A 19923-nucleotide genomic window follows, 5' to 3' on the forward strand; every position below is an offset into this window, starting at 1 on the left:
ATGTTTGGGAGAAAGGTTCTACAAGCAGTGGTGTCTTCCGTTTAGGGTACTTGTCTTGTCCCTCCCTTCATCCGTGTCCTAAAGCTTTGGTATTGGTATCCCACAAGTATGGATGAATCCGTGGACTCGATACATCTTACAAGAGAAAACAGAATTTATGCTTACCTGATAAATTTCTTTCTCTTGTGATGTATCGAGTCCACGGCCCGCCCTGTCTATTTAAGACAGGTAGTATATTTTTGTTTAAAAAACTTCAGTCACCACTGCACCCTATAGTTTCTCCTTTTTCTTCCTAGCCTTCGGTCGAATGACTGGGGGGTGGAGCTAAGGGAGGAGCTATATAGACAGCTCTGCTGTGGGTGCTCTCTCTGCCACTTCCTGTAGGGAAGGAGAATATCCCACAAGTATGGATGAATCCGTGGACTCGATACATCACAAGAGAGAGAAATTTATCAGGTAAGCATAAATTCTGTTTTTTTTTGGTATATATTTTTTTTTAAGGTTGAGACAAATTACATCCGGTTTGCACAATGCAACAGACACATCCATAAGAGCAATAACATAAATGTCTACATACAGATTGACATGTCAAAGTACAATCTGAAATAAAGTATCTATAAGTGTCTACATACAGGTTAACATACTAATCGAAGTTAAAGGGACAGTCAACACCAGAATTTTTGTTCTTTAAAAAAAAAAAGATAATCCCTTTATTACCCATTCCCCAGTTTTGCATATCCAACACTGTTATAGAAATACACGTTTTACCTCTCTGATTACTTTGTATTTATGCCTCTGCAAACTTCCCCCTTATTTCAGTTCTTTTGACAGACTTGCATTTTAGTCAATCAGTGCTCACTCCTGGGTAACTTCACGTGCATGAGCTCAATGTTATCTATATAAAACACATGAACTAATGCCCTTTAGTGGTCAAAATGCATTCAAATTAGAGGCAGTCTTCAAGGTCTATGAAATTAGCATATGAACCTCCTAGGTTTAGCTTTCAACTAAGAATAACAAGAGAACAAAGCAAAATTGGTGATAAAAGTAAATTGGAAAGTTGTTTAAAATTACATGCCCTATTTAAATTATGAAGTTTAGTTATTTTTGGACTTGACTGTCACTTTTAAACATATTTAAGAAACTAGGTGCAAACTAAGAAACAGAACTTTTTGTTTACTCTCCTAAACATTATAGGCCACTCTTGGACCTCGATTTTCACATATACTTAATATAATTTTTCTGTCCTCATGAGTATATTAAGGCCTCTCTTGGACCTTAAACACCTGCTTTACAAAAATAGGAGGTTTATAAATAAGATTAGAATTGCCAGGAGGAATATATAAGGAGAAGGCCACGCTTGGACCTCTACAGTGATTAAACTATGTGTGACCAAATAGATTTACAGAATGCTTTGACCTATAAAGATTCACAGTAAGCATATCCTTATTTATAAATGATTGAATCACACATATAGCCACTAACCTAATAAAACCACTCGTGCCACAAACATTCTAAATACATATACTGTTAGGAGGAAAATAGGTTTACTAGGACACACTCTCTGTTAATTTAGTAATAAATACCCACTTAACATGGTGGAGGTAGCCTGTAGGAAATCTTGTATAGCTCAAACAAATACTGTGAAAATACAGGAGGTCTACCATATACAAGAATAAATTATTTGTTGAAGTATGGGTGAGACTAGTTTTCTTTATACCTCAAAATGGTCTAAATCTTACCTTATAAAAGAGGCTATACTCTATATAAGTAGGTTTATAATATTACAAAGAACAATTTGCCTAAACAGTGCAATCCTTTAACATGCTGTGAAAATTTGTTAGCTAACCCATTGCAAAATAGTATTTTGAGCTGTTTAGATATGGATACTGCCTGTATGATTAACGGCCCCATAATTAAATTATAGATAATGAGAGTAACAAATTAAAATGTAGGTGGACCCTATAGTAGGTATATGATGAGAACTAACTGAAACCTAATACAACATGAATATCTCAAACCTAATAAAAAATAATAATCACCAAGCTATCAGCTAACCTAGAGACATAAATATATATAGGCAGTAGATATTTTACCAATAAGTAAAATGACCAATTACACTTACACAAATAAAGATATTCAGCTCATTAGAGTAGCAAACAGTTGACTACAGAGTGTCTTCAGATGTAAGGTCCTATATGGTAAATATGGGTAAGGCAAGTACTAAGTAAATTGTAGTGTAATGTGAATATCTTTAAGCTTATAAAGAACAATAGTTACCAAACTATCAGTCAATTTTACAAACCTGAAAATAAATTTAAATTAAACATTTTGAAACTAGGTAAAAGACCAAATAACCTTACACAAAAAAGAATCCCCCTTATCCCACTAGTTTTCTAGTAAGATGTCTCAGGTCTAGTGTCCATCATAAAGCGTCACACCAGTCGTACTAGCTGATTTTGGTGGTAAATAAAATGTAAAATCAATAAAGAGTCACTCTCAAATAGCAATTATAATAAGAAGATGCGTTTCTAAGTATATATTTTTTTTAGGAGAGATAATCAAGCACCTCCCAAGGTAATTTTACTTCTACTTGCCTGTAAAAAAGGGCTCTTACAATTGCACTTATAACTCAAAATGGTTAAAGTGATACCGAGGGCTATTAGAAGACACTCCTTGAGAGACTCCTCTCCCATCCGTAAACATTAACAAATGGACATACACTTTATTAAAACATTCATTGCTCTCAACCAGGGTAAAATTGCTGCCTTACTCACAATGGATTACACTGTGTAAGATATATATATAAATTGCAGTATTAATAAGAGCTTCTTACATGTTAATCGTGCGAGATATGTTTGCCATCCTATTAACTCAGGGAAAGGAGACTAAGTATTAAGAGACAACTAACTAAAAGGGGACATTGTGTGTATATATATATATACACACAATGTCCCCTTTTAGTTAGTTGTCTCTTAATACTTAGTCTCCTTTCCCTGAGTTAATAGGATGGCAAACATATCTCGCACGATTAACATGTAAGAAGCTCTTATTAATACTTAGGCGTGAGCTATCAGAATCTTCCTCCTCAGAAAGCTGGGTAATGGTTAATAGCGGATCCCTTCTCTTAGTAATAGATTCTGCAGCCATTGATACAATCTAATACAGCCTCTTCTGTATGTATGTGCTCCATAGCCATTGATACTTTTGACTCTAATACAATCTCCTCTATCACAGATTGCTGCTGTTCACCGACCTCATCTTGTTCCTCAATTACTATCTCTGGGAATCTTAACAAGCTTCTCCGCTGGCCCCAAGACTCAGCCTTTTCACCTTTCACATATGCATCTGCAGATTTATTTAGTGATGGGCCATCAGATTTAGCTATCGTTCAGCATCAAACTTACTACATATTTTATGCTCAAAATTCACAAAGAGGCCTTGCAAAATCGTATGGCGCTCCTCCATGTTATTGAATACAGAATTTTTCTGTCTAGTAGACTAGAATGAGATAGCAGTTCTTAGGCAACTGCTCAACCTGAATTACAGGGAGGGGTATCAAGCTCCAAATGGTAGGCCGCCACCAAAGATCCTGATGGTCCGGATCAGTTCTCTAGGACCACACTTAGATACAGCAAGTTTTACAATATCCAGATCTCTTTCTCTTTAGTTTAGATGTTGCTGTATACCAAGGATATTATGTGAATATCCCCTAGAACTTCTGATGTTGCGGCCACTGCCCAGACACACCCATTTTGTTTTTGTTTTTAAAAATTGGAGTCAACTGATTTCAAATTGCTATTTTATATGGGGTAGTATGACATGGTTGGATGACCCATTTATTTCAAATTTAGGGGTATGTCACTGTACAATTTTAGGAGTTGTTGCCACCGTGATTTATCAAGCTTCAGTCTAGATCTCTGTTTCTGGTGGTTTCTACTTCTATGTTTTACCAATATTAAATTATCACAAATAGATTACGCCATTACATCAATAATAACTTATTCATTGTTAGTCTTTTACCCACTCTTAAAAGGCCTTTGAATCTTTTCAACTGCTGGAAAAAACACCCTATCAAACAGGGGCAAGGTTGTCTCTGCACAACAGAAAAAGTCTTGCATTATGCAGTAGCTGTCTTTAATTGTGATGACCTTAGAAGCCAACACTCAGAGCTTGGAAGCAGTCAGTTATTTCCTTAGTATTAAGCAAACCTGGTCAGAACAGCTATCAGTGCTTGATATCTTTTCTACAAATTGGCTTTGCTCAGCCCTTTTCAGATCATGTTCACCTAGATCTCTGCCAGAGGGATGTCAGGCATTGTTTACACCAGTCCTCAATGTGGCACCATTAAAGGCTTTATGGAAATATGTTTACAGTCATCTTTGACATCTCAAGACACCGTTTCAAGATCTACTTTTCAGTACACAAAAGAGATGACTCCATTGCAACCTACATAGATTCACTATAATTACTGACAAAGTAGCTTTTTTTTATAAAGCTTTGATCTGAATCAAGCAGTTACTTTTAAATGGGCAGTAAAGTCATAATAAGACATTTATGATTTAGACAGAGTATACAATTTTTAACAACTTTCCAATTTACTTCTATTTTTTAATGTGCTTCCATTTCTTGTTATCCTTTGCTGAAAGGTTTATATAGGTAAGTTCAGGAGCAGCAAAGAACCTAGGTTCTAGCTGCTGATTGGTGGCTGCATATTTATACCGATTGTCATTGGCTCACCCATGTGTTCAGTTAGAAACCAGTAGTGCATTGCTGCTCCTTCAACAAATGATACCTAGAGAATGAAGCAAATTTGATAATAGAAGTAAACTGGAAAGTTGCTTAAAATTGTATGTTCTACCTAAATCATGAAAGAAAAGTTTTGGCTTTCATGTCCCTTTAACTATTAACTTATGTTCCCTTTCTACTCTATGAATGCTTGGCCATATATACACCTGAAGCTGATGGGAACTTATGTTGTGTCAGATACAAGCAAATATTAATCACAAGCTTCTCTGATTCAAGGGTTAACTTCAATTTATTTATGTTTCATGTCAACATTCTCTTCCCCAAAAATGTTTCTTGATGTTAAAATAACCATGGGAAACTAACCACTGAAGTGTTTGATGACTGCTTTTACTTCATTTAAGCATTGCAAGGTGCAAACTCCCTGTATTAATCTGAGCATTAGATTAAGGAACTAGTATGGCTGCAGTTCTGAGTAAGCTCACTGTGCCATCTCTCTGTAAGAAACAGATTTATCACTAAGCCAAAATCTAATTTTCTGCACTACTGACATGCAATTTACGTGCATTTTTGCATCTGGTTTTTGAACTTTATAGGATGGTGTTATATTAATCCACTACTTTGGCTTCACTGTGAAGTAACTAAGTCATGCTTTTCTTTATACATAAAAAATGACAAAAATGATCAAGCCAATTTATCATAATAGCAGAAAAGTCAGATTTGTTTTAGCAAGCAGCAAGGCTATAGTTTGTGTCAGCAATTTTGTTACCTTTACAGCAAATCCTAATTTCCATTATCCCCCTGTCTTAAAATAAAAAGTATATTTAAAATCACAAACCTGGATATAGCAGGATATAGATTCTATGTGAGTACTGTTTCAGTTCTACAAGTGTTTGAAGCCTTTCTGAAGATTTTTTACGTAATGATTTTATAAATCCTACTTAGAAGACATTGTGTGGATCTAAAATATGCAAGGTACATCCTGTACAGTGTGTGACTGAGCTTTAATTTTCAATCTCACCAGAAAATCGTAATCATAGCACTTTTAAACAATTTCCAATTATCCTTTTAGTTTCTACATTTCTTTTTTACCAGCAAAATAACATTAAAGTGGATGAAAAAGCTTCCCCCTTCAAAGTAAAATGCTATACTGGGTAATGGTACATTCACATGTCTCAACATCCATTTCATTTTTTTTTTTAAATTTTTATTTATAACCAACAAAGGGTACAAGGTTACAAGTTATATCTTCAGCCCATCTCGCAGGGTGAGCAAATAAGGCAGATAAAACAATACAGGTAACTTACTGTAATATACATGAAGCTTTTAGGATTTTCACTAGGGCAACCATTGTCCTGATAGATATGGGCTTGTACCATTATATTGGGGTTTTTAACCTTTTTAACAAATAAACAAACAAACATATAACAGGGGAGGCTTGAGGGGAAGGGAACATAGGAGAGGGAAGGATGGAATGGTAAGGAAAAGGGGATCACAACAAGCATATGCAATCTTGTAAGTTACTTATCTGCTTTTCTCTTAGAATAGTTCATGTTATGACAGATTAGCATTAGTGCATCAATAGGTCAGTAACGGTGTTCATATGGTATATCAACTTTTTGCACACGAGAGATGTTAAAAGAGAGGTGCTTGTACCTCAGGGGGTTAGATGCTGACAAAGGATACAAGGTTACATGTTATATAGTAAGACGGATAAAACAATACAGGTTTTTAACATTTTTAACAAATGAACAGGCAAACATATAGCAGGGGAGGCTTGAGGGGGAAGGGAACAGGGGAGAGGTAAGGGTGGAATAATAAGGAAGAGGGAAACACAACAAGTATATGCAATCCTGTAAGTTACTTTTCTGTCTGTCTCTTAGGATAATTCATGTTATGACAGATTAACATTAGTGCAACAATAGGTCAGTGATGGTGTTCATATGATATATCACCTTTTTGCACACGGGAGATGTTAAAAGAGAAGTAAATTTCCCGGATAAACTGTGTGGGGTCCAGGAGAGCAGGGGGGTCTGCAATAGAAGCTACTGAGGAAACTGCGGGTACATAGCAAGGGAACTTAATAAATGTGCCGATACATTTGGACATAGTATAGGCTAGGCGCTTATAATTAGAGGCATGGGTTAAACTCACACTGGTGGTAGTAGCAGAATAAGGCTAAGCCCAGTGGTTGTCTCCCAGGAAGATATCTGAGCTGCGTGTTTAGGACATGGGGGCATATTCTCATATAGCTATGACAAGCGTGCAGCACATGGAGACAGTATTATGAGCCTTGCGTATTATGTTGTTACGTTGAGCATTACATCAGACATACATTCCCCTATTACTATAAGCTGAAAAATGGCCCAGACCAAGATAGAAATAAAGATTCTACATAGGATGCAAGACATGTCACAACGCCATGTTTAACTGGAAGTCATAAACAAACATTTGACCACACTTTATGCTCATTTAGGGAGGGCTAAATATGGTTTGGCATATTGTCCAAATATAGAATGCAGTTGTTAATTAAAGTCCTGCAGCCCGCTGCAACCCAGAGGTGGTAGTTTAGCATAGTAGTACTCAGCATACATTCACTGCGGCATAAGAGTGAATCATGATATCCCCTTCTCAGTGTGATGGCAAAGTGAATAAACTATTGAACTATAACCCTCACATAATCTAGAGTCTCATAGTAGATGAAATCAGAACAGAGTTTTTCCCAGCAAGAGACTCAAGGTTTGCAGCATGTGGAGTACGCTCATGCAAAATGGACGGGTCTGCACGAGTTACAGGCTGTACCTTAGCCGACTCCACTTTTCGTACGGCTGTACCAGCAGCCGGGTTTGCCCAGTATATACTGATCGTGCGTGTCCCAGTATTTGGTGCTGATGAGCTGCTGACACATAAAAAAAGATTCCCCCTCCATCACTGTTTTGCTAGCGGCTTTAAGGGTTAGGTTCTCCCAGTTGCTTGGTCTCGAACCTGCGTCCGGGTCTGTAGGGGGTGTCAGGGAAGGCTCTAAGGGCAACAGCATATCTGGCTCTGGGTCCGGCTGTAACCCTATCTCGATATCTGGTAGATGCAGGTAAGAGGAAGTCACTCCGGCCCGTAATGGTATTGTGGTCTCATTCGACCGAGGGGGGATCTGATCACTGGAGCTGCTACTGACCTCCCATACGGTGTGAGCAGAGTCGTTACTTGTATTTTGTAGAGCAGAGCCCCCTTGCTTGGTGTCGGGCTGCTTCAGCTGGAGCGGTTGATCCGCCGATTGTACCATTGCGCACAAATCAGCGCACGTAGAAAGGAGACGATCCAGGCGGGGTACAAATATGGTCCACAGCTCAGTTAAAATAGCGGTGGTGGCATTCGATCTAACAGTGGCGGCCCCATCCATCATGTCAGGTGAGGGGTAAGCGGCAATAAGTAATATCTAACAAGTAGTAATAGAACTATGTACAGCGTGGTGGCGGATTTTGCCCCACAGTGCCAGACGGCCTTTTCGGTCTTGAATTGCTTCACGGCAGCCAAGGGGTGTTTTTCCTTGATCCAGTAGAGTTCCCGGGCACAAATATTGCCAAGGGAGATAAGGATGGCACAGTATATGGTCACTTTTTGCTATAAGCTGTGTAGAGCCTCAGCAATCCGCGGCCATCTTAGAACGCCGCTCACCGGAAGTCATCCATTTCATTTTTAAGTTTAGACTACATTATGTGTTCAGGGTGGTCCTGACTGCTCAGATTTTATTTTTCTTTAACAGAGAAACAGCATTTTTTAAAAAGACATTTAAATTGGCTGGAGCATGTGCTTGATGGCCTTTCTCCAAAAAATGTGAGGGGACAGGAAGATGAGACAATTTCTCATTACCAATACTGGACTTGTGCTGGCAGAAGCGGTCCTTGACCTTCTGAGTGGTATCGCCTATGTACAATAGACCACTTGGGCACTTAAGGGCATACACTACGTATGTAGAGTTACATGTAAAATACCCTGGGATCTTAAATTTCTTGCCTGTGTAAGGGTGATATATTTCTCCACCTTTAATTACGCTATTACATTGTGCACACCCCAGGCATGGAAAAGTTCAATTCCTAGGGGTGCCCAAAAAGGTTTGACCCTTAGTAGAGGTATTAATATAAGCATGCACCAATTTTTTACCCATGGTATTACCTTTACGATAAGCTGCTCGTGGGAATTCTTTGAATTCCTATATCTCAAGACAAGCTTCCTTCAGCACAAACCAATTCTTTTTGATTATATAAAAAATGCTCTTACTCATAGTACTAAAAGTACTCACAAAAGAGATCCTATTAGAAAACCCTGTATTCTTAGCTACAGGATCAACAGTAGGATCCACCTGGATCTGACTGAGTTCATGTGGGCTATACCCTCTCTTGATGAATTTCTCCACCATCTGACCTGATCTTGCCTGACGTTTCTCTGGGTCACTGACAATTCTATTTACGCGTATAAGTTGGGACTTAGGTACGCTTTTGAATGTTCTAGGGGGGTGAAAACTAGATCTGTGCAACAAAGTGTTGTGATCAGTAGGCTTTCTATACAAATCTGTCTCCAATTTACCTTCTGAAACATATACCATGGTGTCAAGGAACTCAATATTAGTGGTACTTGCTTTCGCACTGAATCTTAAAAATGGGACTTCCCTCTCTATATCACCTTTTAATATTTCGAGTTCCTCTTGGGTGCCCCACCACAAGATGAAAAGGTCATCTATATAGCGAATCCACCCTATACACCTTTTCTGGAATGACGGGTGAGTGTATACATACTTGTCTTCCACCCAATTCATAGTTAAACAGGCATAAGATGGGGCCACATTTGACCCCATCGCCGTCCCTTTCTTTTGTAAATAGAAATGATTGTCATACATGAAGTAATTGTTAGTTAATACCAACTCAAGTAACCTGGTCAAAAAATCACATTGTAAATCACTGTAGAGACCACATTGGGATAAGGCACTGTGTACACTCTCAACCCCCACACCATGGGGGATGACAGTGTACAACGATGCCACATCCCAAGTTGACAGCAAAACATCTTGTAAATCATCATATTGTTGAATTTTAGAAATAAAATCCAAAGTATCTTTAACATAAGATTGGCCAGAACTAACCAGAGGTGACAGAATCTTATCTAAGAACTGAGCTGTGGGACTTAATACTGAGTCTATGCCCACCACAATAGGGCGGTCAGGAGGGTCAGTTAAGCTCTTGTGAATTTTGGGCATCACATAAAAAACTGGAGTGACAGGATTCTTAATTAATAAAAACTGGGCCAGTTTTTGACTGATAATTTCATAACGGACACCCCTTTCAATCTCTTTCCTAAGTAATGTAACGATATCTCTAAGGGGGTCACTATCCAGTCTTTTGTAAACATCAGAGTCACCCAACTGTCTCAGAATCTCAGTATGATATTTTGTAGTGTCCAAAATGACCAAGGCACCACCCTTGTCGGCCGGCTTGATGGTGATGTCTCTGTCATTCTGCATTATAATTCCTTTGTTTCTGTTTCTGTTTGTCAACCACTGTTTTAAATTCAGTCTCCACAGTCTTAATGTAGGTCTCCACGGCTGGATTATCCCCTGAGGGGTTAAATGTACTTTTATTGTGTAGTCCCAGGTTATTAGTATCAAAAATCTCTGTGTTGGAATCCAATGGGAGATTCATAATGGGCCTATTAGGATTATTAAAAAAGGCCTTCAATCTGAGCAACCTAAAGAAACGTGTCAGGTCAATCATCAGAGCAAATGGGTCAGGTTCCTCAGTGGGGCAAAATGATAACCCCTTATTGAGCACAGATATATCATGAACAGATAATGTCCTTGAAGACAGATTAACAACATTTACCTCTTCCTGCGCTGTTGGTATGATCTCGCTCGGGTGTCCACTCTTCTGCCCACCGCCGCCTCTCCTGGTCCTCCGCCGCTTGTAGTGCTCGTCCCTTCCCCTAAAAAAGGAGCTGGCTGGGTGGAAGTGCTGGCCGCATTATTTGGCTCTATCGTCGATCCTTCAGACCCCAATGATGAGCCAGTATTGGATCCGGCATTCCGCCGTGTGTAATAATTGGGTCTCCTGGCAAAAGTATTGCCTGATCTCCTCCTGCCACGGTTCCACCTGTAGACGCTTCCGGTACTTTTGCATTACGCTTTACGAATTTGCAAAAACTCAGCAGATGATAAGCACAAAACGGGTCTTTTTGACACGATAACATCCATCCATCACTGTTGTATAATCTGTCAGTATTGGACAGAAATTTACATATGTATGTGTGTTTAATAGCCATAAATACAATATTTTGTACCGCTAACAAGATATTGTAGGAACCACGAGATATGAAAATCGTTACTGCAACATCTAGAAATGACGTTTAACAATCTCATTATTAAAATTCTTATTTTTATTTCATACTCACATTTTCATGATTTTTATTTACAGTACTTCCATCTCTTTAATTGGGATTTCTGTCAGCAATCACTTTTGATCAAGATTTATCCATTTTCTGTTCCATCTTGTTTGTCTTGAACATTGTGTTGTCGTCTTCTCACAGTATTAGGAATATTATTTTACAAAGTCAAACCTCATTCTGTACAGTGAGGTTTGGATTTTTTTATTTTTTAAATATTTTGCACAATTTGTAGTATGAGAACTGTTAAAATCCCATTATAGTAGATAATATCAGCTGTGGTCAATTTCCCGCACTGATGAAAGTATCATTAAATCAGAAAACATTGTTTGGTCAGTGAATGAGAAAACTTATAAAAAAAGTTAAAAAAAAGCTTTGGGCAAACATACCCATAATGCCCATATAGAAATTATTTTCAGATTGTTTTCAGAATAAATGTAAATGATGATTTTCCTATGACACTATCACACTACTCTGTGCCTTACTGTCTCCTTTTGTGAGACATAAGTTATGAGCAAGGTTCGGCAGTGGTAAAGTTATAATTTTTGCAGTGTAAACACATTCATTTTAATGGCAGCCAATAGTAGTAAACCTTGGCCAATAAGGAAAAACAAATAGAGAAAAGATACAATGCAAACGGTCATGAGACATTTAAGCGATTACAACTTCTTTCTTTCCTAAAGACATTTAAGACATTATGGGCCCGATGTAGTAAACGCTGTGCGCACAAGGTTCTTAAATTGAGAACCTGTCCACACGGCTTCACAACATATGGGCAGTAGACCCTGTACATCCGCTGCCCGTATTTACCATTACACTCTCAAGAGAGTGTGTAATGACATCAACTTCAACATAGCATACAATGAGAACAAAGTAAATATGATAGGAGACGTAATTAGGAAACTTTTTGAAAATTGCCTGTTCTGTCCCTTAATTCCAGATTTTTTTTTTTTAACATAAGAATTATTTAATTAAATATAGTACCTGGTGTGTTAAGATTTTCCAGATTATCTTCATGCATAGATTGCTGGTCCCAAACGAAAACAGTTGCTGATCTAATCAGCAGCACTAGTTAAACACATAAAGGTGCAGGGTCACTAGTCTTAAAATCACATGCTCTAACAAATAAGATCATGTAAAAATGTTTTACTATAATGGCCCTTTAACTTACCTCTACTGTGCCGAATAATGTCTGGCAAGCAAAAACACTTAGCTCATCCTTGGAATTTCATAAGAACAAAGCTGAAGTAGGTGTTATTTAAATTATGTACAAAATGTTGATGCATTTGCTATATTTAATATACATTTTTCTTACTTTTCTTAAATTGCTACATTTGAATCACATCATTATGTTTGTTAACCTTTTTCTTCAGGGAGGAAATGGCCAAGGAAATGACAGAAATTCTGTCTAGGTGGGTGCAAAACACATATAATAATGATTAGTTACACTCCGAATAAACAAAAACAATCCTTACCTTGCATGAGTGTAATTATGAGATGTGCAAATTGACTAATTTTGTTGAGAAAGCATGTTTTCAAATCAGTATCAATGACAAATTATGAATTTCCATAGATTTTCACAAGAATGTAATTTGTAGATACCAATAATTCAATGCGCACAGAAATTTTTTTTATTTTATTTTTTTTCCTTGAAATTGGAAATATAGTGAAAATATTTGTTGTGAATCACCTGCAAAATAGCAATGAAGACGAGCAGTTCAGCAAATGAGGCTTTTAAATAACTGGATAGTTTGACTGTAACAACAGGATCCAAATGTACTGCAATACCAAACAAAAGAGAGATATGAGATGTACTTATTCTGCAATTTCAAAACAGCTGATTCACCTAAAGAGAAAAAAATAAGAACATGCTGCAGCCAATGATTTTCCATTTGCTGCGTAATATAACCTTGGCTAGGAAGCGAGTTGTATTCATACCAAATATTCAGCGATACAGGCTGAGTGATATTTTATGCGCACTCTTTAGCTTTACAGCTGCTCGTTACGCTCACAGATTTAATTATAACCACTTTCTCAGATAATTCTTATATATCTCATTTCTGTTCCCATAAGGTAAAATGAAAATGCTCTCGACAGTTCATTTTATTATTATTAGAAAGGGATCTTTAATACTTAAATGTGTCCGTGGCAATACTAAGGGCAAGATTTATCAAAGTGAGAATAAGAATATTCTCACATTTGTCGTCAAAAAAAACCTCACAAATGATATCACCATATTTATGAAAGGTTATGCGCCAATAAAGTCGCAACTTTTCATATGTGCGAACAAATTGACTCATAACATTCGCAAGTCTTAAGTATATGCGAATAAGTTGTCTGGAAATGCCTAATTCTTGTATTAATCTCTATTGGCATTTTAAAATGCCCGTATATATTCGCAGTTCTCATATATTTATGAAAAGTGGTGCATGTAATATTCACTGCTTTTAATCTCGCCAATTTGTAGGTTGCGAGGAGTGAAAAATAAAGAGCAATATTGTTGTTTGTCTGGAGGGAAAATGGAAATATGTCTTTTACTTGCTTTATCTAGGGTTAGAAATTGCCCACAACAAGGCGCAGATCCTGAATAATAATAAATATATTATAAAAAAGTAAAATAATTTAAGTGCAATTGAAATGAGTGTATTAAAAAGAACGAAGATGAGCTCCAAAAAACGGGCAACCTTCCTTAATGAAAGAGAGCCAAAGAAGGGGCAAAATAAAACTAACTTTAATATATAAGAAATAGCATTCTTTTAAACAATCACTTGATTAAAACAATAAACCATTTATTGGTGTCTAAAATTAAGATTGATAAATAAAGTGAAAATTACATTTTCGCAAGAAAACTAGGATCAGCCATTCGCTTGACATCGCAAAAAAGTTTTGCCCCAAAAATGTCTCTAGAATTTTGATAAATACTGGCGACATTTTTGAATTCACACATTGCGAACTATTGCGAAAATAATCGCGACTTTTTAGGCGCATTTTTTCGGGGCTTGATAAATTTTGCCCAAAAGGTGTTGTTGGTTAGGATTTTTCATGCAGACTACATAACAGTTAATATTAACGTACAGGCATAAGTAGAAAGTAAGCCTAACATACAAATATATAACTGCTTGTTTTACGTTTATTTTTTATTATATACATTGTTTCTAACCTACAAATCTTAAATCTGTACATTAGAGAGTTAAATGAAAGTCATGAAATAGATAGATAATAGGCAAATATGGATTTTCCTTTATTGAATAAATCTACAGTTTACTTATTTGTGGCTCTGGTGTATTCACAGCCCTCAAATTAAAATTCTTGGCTACACTGTATCTTCATTCTACCCAAACTACTATCCACCTTCTCAATTTCCCTCATCCTTTGTATCTGTCTTCCCTCTGGTTTCCTTATTATATTTTTAATTAAAGAAAGGAGTTGTCAGACTTGTCATTTTGATCAAAGTTCTTTTTCTGCACTAATTACAAGATGGTTATTAAAGAATCCATCAGAAGCAAAATCATATAGTATCTCAGCTTAACTGACGTGACGCTTCAGTTATTAGCATGCACAAAGTTATATCATCTAGAATGTTCACTCTTTAAAAGTTCAGTGTTCTATGGGTATAAATAAGTAACCTATTTCAAAGCAGCTGTACACAAAAACAAAAGTTTTACTCCCTTAAAATAAATATGTGTTTTGAAGTTGTGCACAAGAAATTGAAGCTTTTTTTCGGAATATTACCACTGGGGAATATAGTGTCTCTAGCATCCTAAGAACTGAGAGCTGACAGAATGAAATAATCCTGTTAAAAGATCATTTTTTATCACATAATTATGGTGAAATCTCACAATAAACACACATGTTTCTATGTGGTAAATAAATATAGATGTATTTGTTTTATTTAATGGGTATAGATGCCTCAGAATAAAATTTTGAAGGGTGTTTAAAAACTTTCAAGAATTTGTAAAAATTCTAAATATATGTATGTTTAAATTATAGGGGTACCCAAGTCCAAGCTTCAAAAACTGCTGCAAGTGTTAAAAAACATGACTTAAGCAAGTGGAAATACGCAGAGTTACGTGACGCTATCAACACTTCATGTGGTAAGTCAATTGAGTAGTAAGGACAATTTATTTGACACCAAGCAATCTGACAAGAACACTAGGAATTTGATGTTGATTAGGTGGCAACCTTTTGTACTTATGGTTAATTATAATTTGTGAGCTTGCATATTTTGTTTCTGATGTATCTTTTAGAAAGCATTGTTTTTTTTAATTTTGTTTTATTTTTCTATAGTGGTAATTTTCATTATGGTTAGACATCTTGTGCAACCCTTTCCTCTTACTCAGCGCTGCTACATAGAAACTAGTGTTCATCATTATATAAGTGGTTATCATTTTACTGCTCTTGCGACTGATGCTTCATTCTTTTTGCCATCCCATAATACACTCGTCTGCCTTTTAGTTTGTCCCAGATTGGACCTCCATCTCACCTTTAGAGATAGGCTAGAGACATTTCTAATGGGGTGACAGAAAAGATGATGTCTTTGGCCAGAAAGGCAGTTAACAACTGAAGAAAATGAAATAGCGATTAGTGATGTATGTCAGTAACCTCTTTGTTTTGCATTGACAGTTCTCTAGATTGAGTTGTCATCCACTCACCCAACAACCTGCCTCCTTGACCCTATTTTCTCATAATGTCTTTTCAGTTCTGCTTCTTTAAACTTGATTCAGTATCAACATTTCAAATGCTGTCTCAATATGACCTTTTTCTACCTTTCTACAAACTCTTGTTAGTTTCATAACAACACATCCAATCGAAATTCAACTGGTATATTTACATAATGTCTTCCATTTCTTTATGTTGCCTTCACCCCTTAACTTGAGTAACAAAAAACCTATGTGTAGACAAGTCTGAAGGTACTTTCTTTACCAATTAATCTCCTTGACATTCCCAGCTGCTGTTTACTAATTTGGTTTGAATGACAGCTTAACAGAATGCTTGACTGAGGGACCTCAGTGTCCTGAAAGCTTCAAATTGTAACCACTATCATTTAGATAATAAAGGTATCAGCTATGTATCGCTTTTGTTATTTTCTTACCAAAGGATTTTTCCTTTTTTTTTTTTAAATACTGGCTAACACGGTACTGCCCTGTTTTCTACTTGCATTAATAGAACACATTTCACCTAACTTAAGCGTTTGTTGTCCCATTTCTTTCTTATCTTCTGCTTTATTACCAACTTGGTTTACAGGGTCTCACAGGTTTGATATAGTAATTTCTTTAAACCTCCACCAGCTAATCATTTAGTCATAGAAATGGCAAAACTTTATAATTTTCTGTTTTCCTTACCTTGTATTAAAAATCCTGTAATTACTATTCAAAATAAACCATTAAACTCTATTTACGATTCAGAACGTTTAATTTTCAAGATCGCACAAACACTGCATGTTACTTGTTCGGTAAAATTAAAACACAAAGTATCAGCAATATCACAAGAAAAGGATATAAGAACAATATGGAATTGATATAGCTGCTAGTCTTCTAAAAAGGAAAAGTAAAAATGCATTCAATGGAATAAAGAGTAATAGAAACAATAAAACAATATTGTTAAAACATTGAGCTGATGAAGCTGTGGAACCTCAAAACACATTGGGGTCTATTTATATTGATGAGAGTGGACATGATGGGATATTGTGGATCAAGTCCGCTGCACATCGATAAATGCCGACAGCATACGCTGTCAGCATTTATCATTGCACCAGCAGTTGTTGTGAACTGCTGGTGCAATACCGCACCTTGCAGATTTGGAGCTTGATAATTCGGCCCCATTGTCTTTTGTCATATAGTCTACGGGCTAGATTACAAGTGGAGCGCTAAATATCACTTGCGTGCAGGCGATATTAGCGCTCCACTTTGTAATACTGTGTGCTGGTATTACAAGTAAATCACAATGCGAATGCGAGCTTGCGTTCACATTGCTAGGAAGCATTGTTCTCATGAGAGTGCGCTTCCATAGGCTCCTATGGCTCCGTCAGAAACTGCATTAGAACCTTGCGCATTGAAGGGTTTAAGTAGCGCAGCGATGGGCAGAATTTTTAAATATATATGTATATGACTATATACACATATTAACACAAATATATACGTATATACACATAGTAACACATACATATATATGTATATAAGCATATACATATATATTTACATTGTGGTCTACGAGAACACACAGTTCCCATAGACTGCAATGATAAAGGCACTTTTCAGTGCTGTTTTTATTTCTAACACCCCACACCCACCAGCTTTAAAGCCCCAAAACTGCCTAGTGCAGTAATATTTTTTTTTCCTTTTTTTAAAAAAGCTAGATTTTTTTTTAATAAAAAACTATAATGCCCTCTATTTTGAGGGAATTTGGGGAGATCGGATCTATGGTTAATTTTCTGAGCGCTAATTGCTACAGCAAGCTTTCGGTAGCAATAACCAGCCAGCTGGTTAATTATCACACTCCTGCAAACAGGCAAATTTTTACCCATTTGTGGGGGAGGGATAATTTAGTGCTCCACTTGTAATCTAGCCCTAAATTTGTAGAACTTCACCAGTATACTAGTATCCCTATTTTTTGTATTTTATTACATTGTAACAATGTTTTAATATATTATATGTTTTAATGAATAAATTCTGTTTCTTAACCATATTGTTTAAGAACTATTTATTGTTTCTGTTGCTCAGCAAAATGATACAGGTACAAATCCAGAATTCCACAATCCAAACTTTTTAATTAATATTTTTTTTTTTTTAAATAGCAACAATGACTATTTTTCCTCGACTGTAAGTCACAATCTTCTGTCTGTGTCTTTAGATAGGTTTTGTGTGTGTGTTCCAAAATGCAAATAGTCTATATTTATTTAAAATAACAACTATTACCTTTCTGATTACAGTACTATACTATCTTTCTGAGGGTACTATGTATACAAAAGTATTTAAAATTATATAAAAATACCTTTTGGTTACATGTATAAGCTGTATTAGGACATGTAAATATTACCAAAATGACGCAAGATATTGTTGTGTACACTTGGTCCCATCCCCTCCACATTTCAAAGATGCAAATATTCGTAAATCCAAACTTTTCCGAAATCCAAACCTTTTATGGTCCCAGCAGTTTGAAAAAAGGATTTTCTACCTGTAAATGTTTATTTATTAATAAGGTCTAAGCATAATGGTTTTTAAATTGTTTTACACTACTGTGATTTAGTTTAGGTGATTATTTGTGTATACCAAGATATTGGTATTAGTCAAGATTTTAGAAGGGGTACTTTCAGAAATCAGTAGCTATATTTGCTCTTTTTAAGAATAGAGAAATATAATTAGAAAGCATCCTTATTATCCCTATTCTGAAAAAAAATTATTATTTTCTAGCTATGTATGTTTGGATTCAGCTAGTGAAGAGTTTGTGACAGATTTTTATTTTATCATTGTAGACCAGATTCTTTCAGTTAATAGGTAAGGTAGTCATAATGAGCTATTTTTAAGCTTTTAAACTAAAATATTAAATAGTAGGTAGTGAATACAAATATTTGATTTGAGCATTTGGATTGCCCAGCCATGACAGCAGGCTATCATTTTGTCACTGCTTTACAGTAGCGTGAACAGATCTTGAATTGGTTTAAGGTGAAGGAAGTAGAGTTTTTATATAGTTAGATATAAAAAGGTCAGACTGCCAGTGGCTTGCTTGAGATGTCTCTGCTGGCATTAGTAGTACTCTAATAACAGTTTAAATAGCATTTTTTTGAAATCTCATTTAAGATATTGAATGTCAGGAATGTAAGCCTATGCACAGTACAAGAGGATAAAATAAAATTTATCATTTATACCTAAGAAACCTTTTTCCTATTTCTTTTTTTTTTTTTTAAATCCCAACAAAAAGATGGATTTTTATTAATTAGCACCTGAGCAGGGGCTTATTGAGAGCACTGAGAGTAGGTTACTTGGATTGTCCTTAATATGATCCATTTATTTGTTAAAGGGACAGTCTACTCCAGAATTGTTGTTTAAAAAGATAGATAATTCCTTTATTACCCATTCATCTGTTTTGCATAAAAAACACTGTTATATTAATACAATTTTTACCTCTGTGATTACCTTGTATCTAAGCCTTTGCAGACTGCCCCCTTATTTCAGTTATTTTGTCAGACATGTATTTAGCCAATCAGTGCCCTCTCACTTGTAAATCCAGGTTGTGGTCACAGTGTTATCTATATGAAACACATGAAATTACGCCCTCTAGCTGTGAAAAACTGCCAGATGCATTGAAATAAGGGGTGGCCTTCAAGGTTTTATAAATTAGCATATGAGCATACCTAGGTTTAGCTTTCAACAAAGAATACAAAGAGAACAAAGCAAATTTGATGATAAAAGTGAATTGGAAAGTTGTTTAAAATTGTATTCCCTATCTTAATCATGAAAGTTTAGTGTTGACTAGACTGTCCCTTTAAGTCTCTCAGAATTAAATGTGTACAGCACAGGCAGCATGAAACACAACAGAGGGTGTAAAAGCATCAACGACACACTCCAATAGTTTCCACCCTAGAATGTACTCAATAGCGTTGTTGAAATATGACAACATTATCTGTGTGTCAAGGTACCTTATTAGCAAGTGTCAAGACATTTTGTGTGTTTTGTAGTTAAATACACTTATAAAATTACCACACACACAATTAACATGTTGTTCAATGTTCATACAGTATGAGAAAATTATTGA

General features: G+C 36.1%; 1 protein-coding gene across 8 annotated transcripts in view; it reads left to right on the forward strand.

The window, feature by feature from the left end:
- MYO6 (myosin VI) overlaps positions 1–19923 on the forward strand; it is a 635235-nt gene that overhangs the window by 539918 nt on the left and 75394 nt on the right. For 4 of the 8 annotated variants that reach the window (XM_053710457.1, XM_053710460.1, XM_053710456.1 and 1 more), the window contains 2 exons: positions 12546–12584; positions 15163–15266. In XM_053710457.1, the coding sequence (XP_053566432.1) occupies positions 12546–12584; positions 15163–15266 (143 nt within the window). Of the gene's footprint in view, positions 1–3237; positions 4366–12545; positions 12585–15162; positions 15267–19923 lie in introns of those variants that run through there. The other 4 variants (XM_053710458.1, XM_053710462.1, XM_053710461.1 and 1 more) reach the window with 2 other exon arrangements.

Source organism: Bombina bombina, chromosome 4 (genome assembly GCF_027579735.1).
Source record: "Bombina bombina isolate aBomBom1 chromosome 4, aBomBom1.pri, whole genome shotgun sequence".
NCBI lineage: Eukaryota > Metazoa > Chordata > Amphibia > Anura > Bombinatoridae > Bombina > Bombina bombina.